Source organism: Arachis ipaensis, chromosome B08, assembly GCF_000816755.2.
Source record: "Arachis ipaensis cultivar K30076 chromosome B08, Araip1.1, whole genome shotgun sequence".
NCBI classification, from domain to species: Eukaryota; Viridiplantae; Streptophyta; class Magnoliopsida; order Fabales; family Fabaceae; genus Arachis; species Arachis ipaensis.
The window spans coordinates 128,825,558-128,827,377 of NC_029792.2; the positions used below are offsets into that span (position 1 = coordinate 128,825,558).

Consider the following 1,820-nt stretch of genomic DNA (forward strand, 5'->3'; position numbering starts at 1 on the left):
TAGAGTATGCAAGAAGAAATCAACAGAAGGATTCCAATCAATTCCATATGTGGCAGCACTCTTCAGTGCAATGCTTTGGATCTTCTATGCCTATGTCAAAACCGGAGAAACTCTTCTTATCACAATCAATGCATTTGGTTGTGTCATTGAGACTATTTACCTTGCCATTTTCATCACTTACTGCCCCAAGAAAGTTAGGGTTAGTAATTACATCTTCTAACTAATCAAAAATGTTTTTATAGGTGAAAACCTCACGTACAGTTATTTTTATATAAATATGACAGTTAAAACATTACAACAGATGCAGATAATAACGACGGTTTTTTTTTTGTCGTTAATTTTTCGTCGCTAATACCTGTTTTTGTTGTAGTGAGAATCGTCAGATGATTTGATATGTTTGGCTAAATTATTATCTAACGATTCTTAGCTATAACTTCATATGAAAACAAATATACGTAAATTTTTTGCTTTTATTATAACTATATAACTAACATTATTGTTTGATATTGTAGATGTCCACATTGAGAATGATTCTATTATTGAACTTTGGAGGATTTTGCACAATTGTTCTATTAACACATATCCTAGCAAAAGGAGCAAACCGTCTCAAGCTTCTTGGATGGATTTGTGTTGTCTTTGCCACTAGTGTTTTTGCAGCACCTTTGATCATCATTTTAAGTATATATATAAAAAGTAATATAGAATTTCTCATTGAATCTTACTTTATATATAATATATACTAATTAATTAATTTTTTGTTTCCAATTTCAGAGGACGGTTATCCGAACCAAAAGCGTGGAGTTCCTTCCTTTTCCTCTTTCTCTTCTTCTTTTTATTAGCGCAATCATGTGGCTATTGTACGGCATCTTCCTCAAAGACATTTACGTTACGGTGAGTGTAAAATAATTTTATATTAATATTAACAGCTAGTGTATATAAATTAATAAACACTCACGTATAATTGTCTTAAAGTTGATAGTTAAAAACTGTTAAATAATAATTTAGTTAATATGTCAAATGATCTAACGATTTTCGACTAATAACTTCATACGAAGACAACTGCAGATATAATTTTTACATGAGAATATTTTTATGTGAGTAATTATTTTAAAATAATGTATTTAATTTGTATTATTATTTATATAGAGATTGGATTAGATTCTAGTAATTACTAATTTGTCCTTATGGAAAATGCATGAAAAAATGTTGTAACCATGTGTTTTGTGTATGGACAGCTCCCGAACATTGTGGGGTTAACATTTGGAACGGTTCAAATGGTTCTCTATGCAATGTATCGAAATAAAAAACCGGTTCAAGATGAGAAGCTACCAGAACACAAAGCTGCCGACATTGAAAACAACATCGAAGAAAGCGTCGAAGACGAGAAGAAAAAGCAGAAGGAGGAGAAAAAACGCGATATTGAGAAAATAGAAGTAATAGTAAAAAACATAGAAATGAAAGAAACAAAAGAAGAAAAAGAAGAAGAGAAGAATGAAGATTCGTCTTCACAAAAAGAAAACAACCAAACAGAAGTTAAGGACAAGAATGACAACAATAACAACAAGTCATGAAGTGAATAGTATAGAGAGTTTGGAATTATTAAGGGTGCCTCTAGCTTCAATATGATTAAGATCTTCTTCTTCTTCTCTATGATGATGATGATGATGATGATGATGATCTCTCTCATCTATGTTCTTTTCTTGTTGTGGGGTTCTTCAATTTACGTGTAAAATTGTGAAACGCTTAAAACAAAATTAAAAGCTAAGGGGTAGTATGGGACTATATGCCTCTTGTAGATATATCTTTTTCTATAATTATTG

At 30.8% G+C, this 1,820-nt stretch overlaps 1 protein-coding gene across 1 annotated transcript in view; it reads left to right on the plus strand.

The window, feature by feature from the left end:
- The window catches only part of LOC107613456 (bidirectional sugar transporter SWEET12), a gene marked incomplete in the record, with an annotated part of 2,134 nt that extends 335 nt beyond the window's left edge, over window positions 1-1,799 (plus strand). The window contains 4 exon segments of the mRNA XM_021110188.1: window positions 1-199; window positions 513-674; window positions 772-891; window positions 1,236-1,799. Coding sequence (XP_020965847.1) covers window positions 1-199; window positions 513-674; window positions 772-891; window positions 1,236-1,571 — 817 coding nt within the window.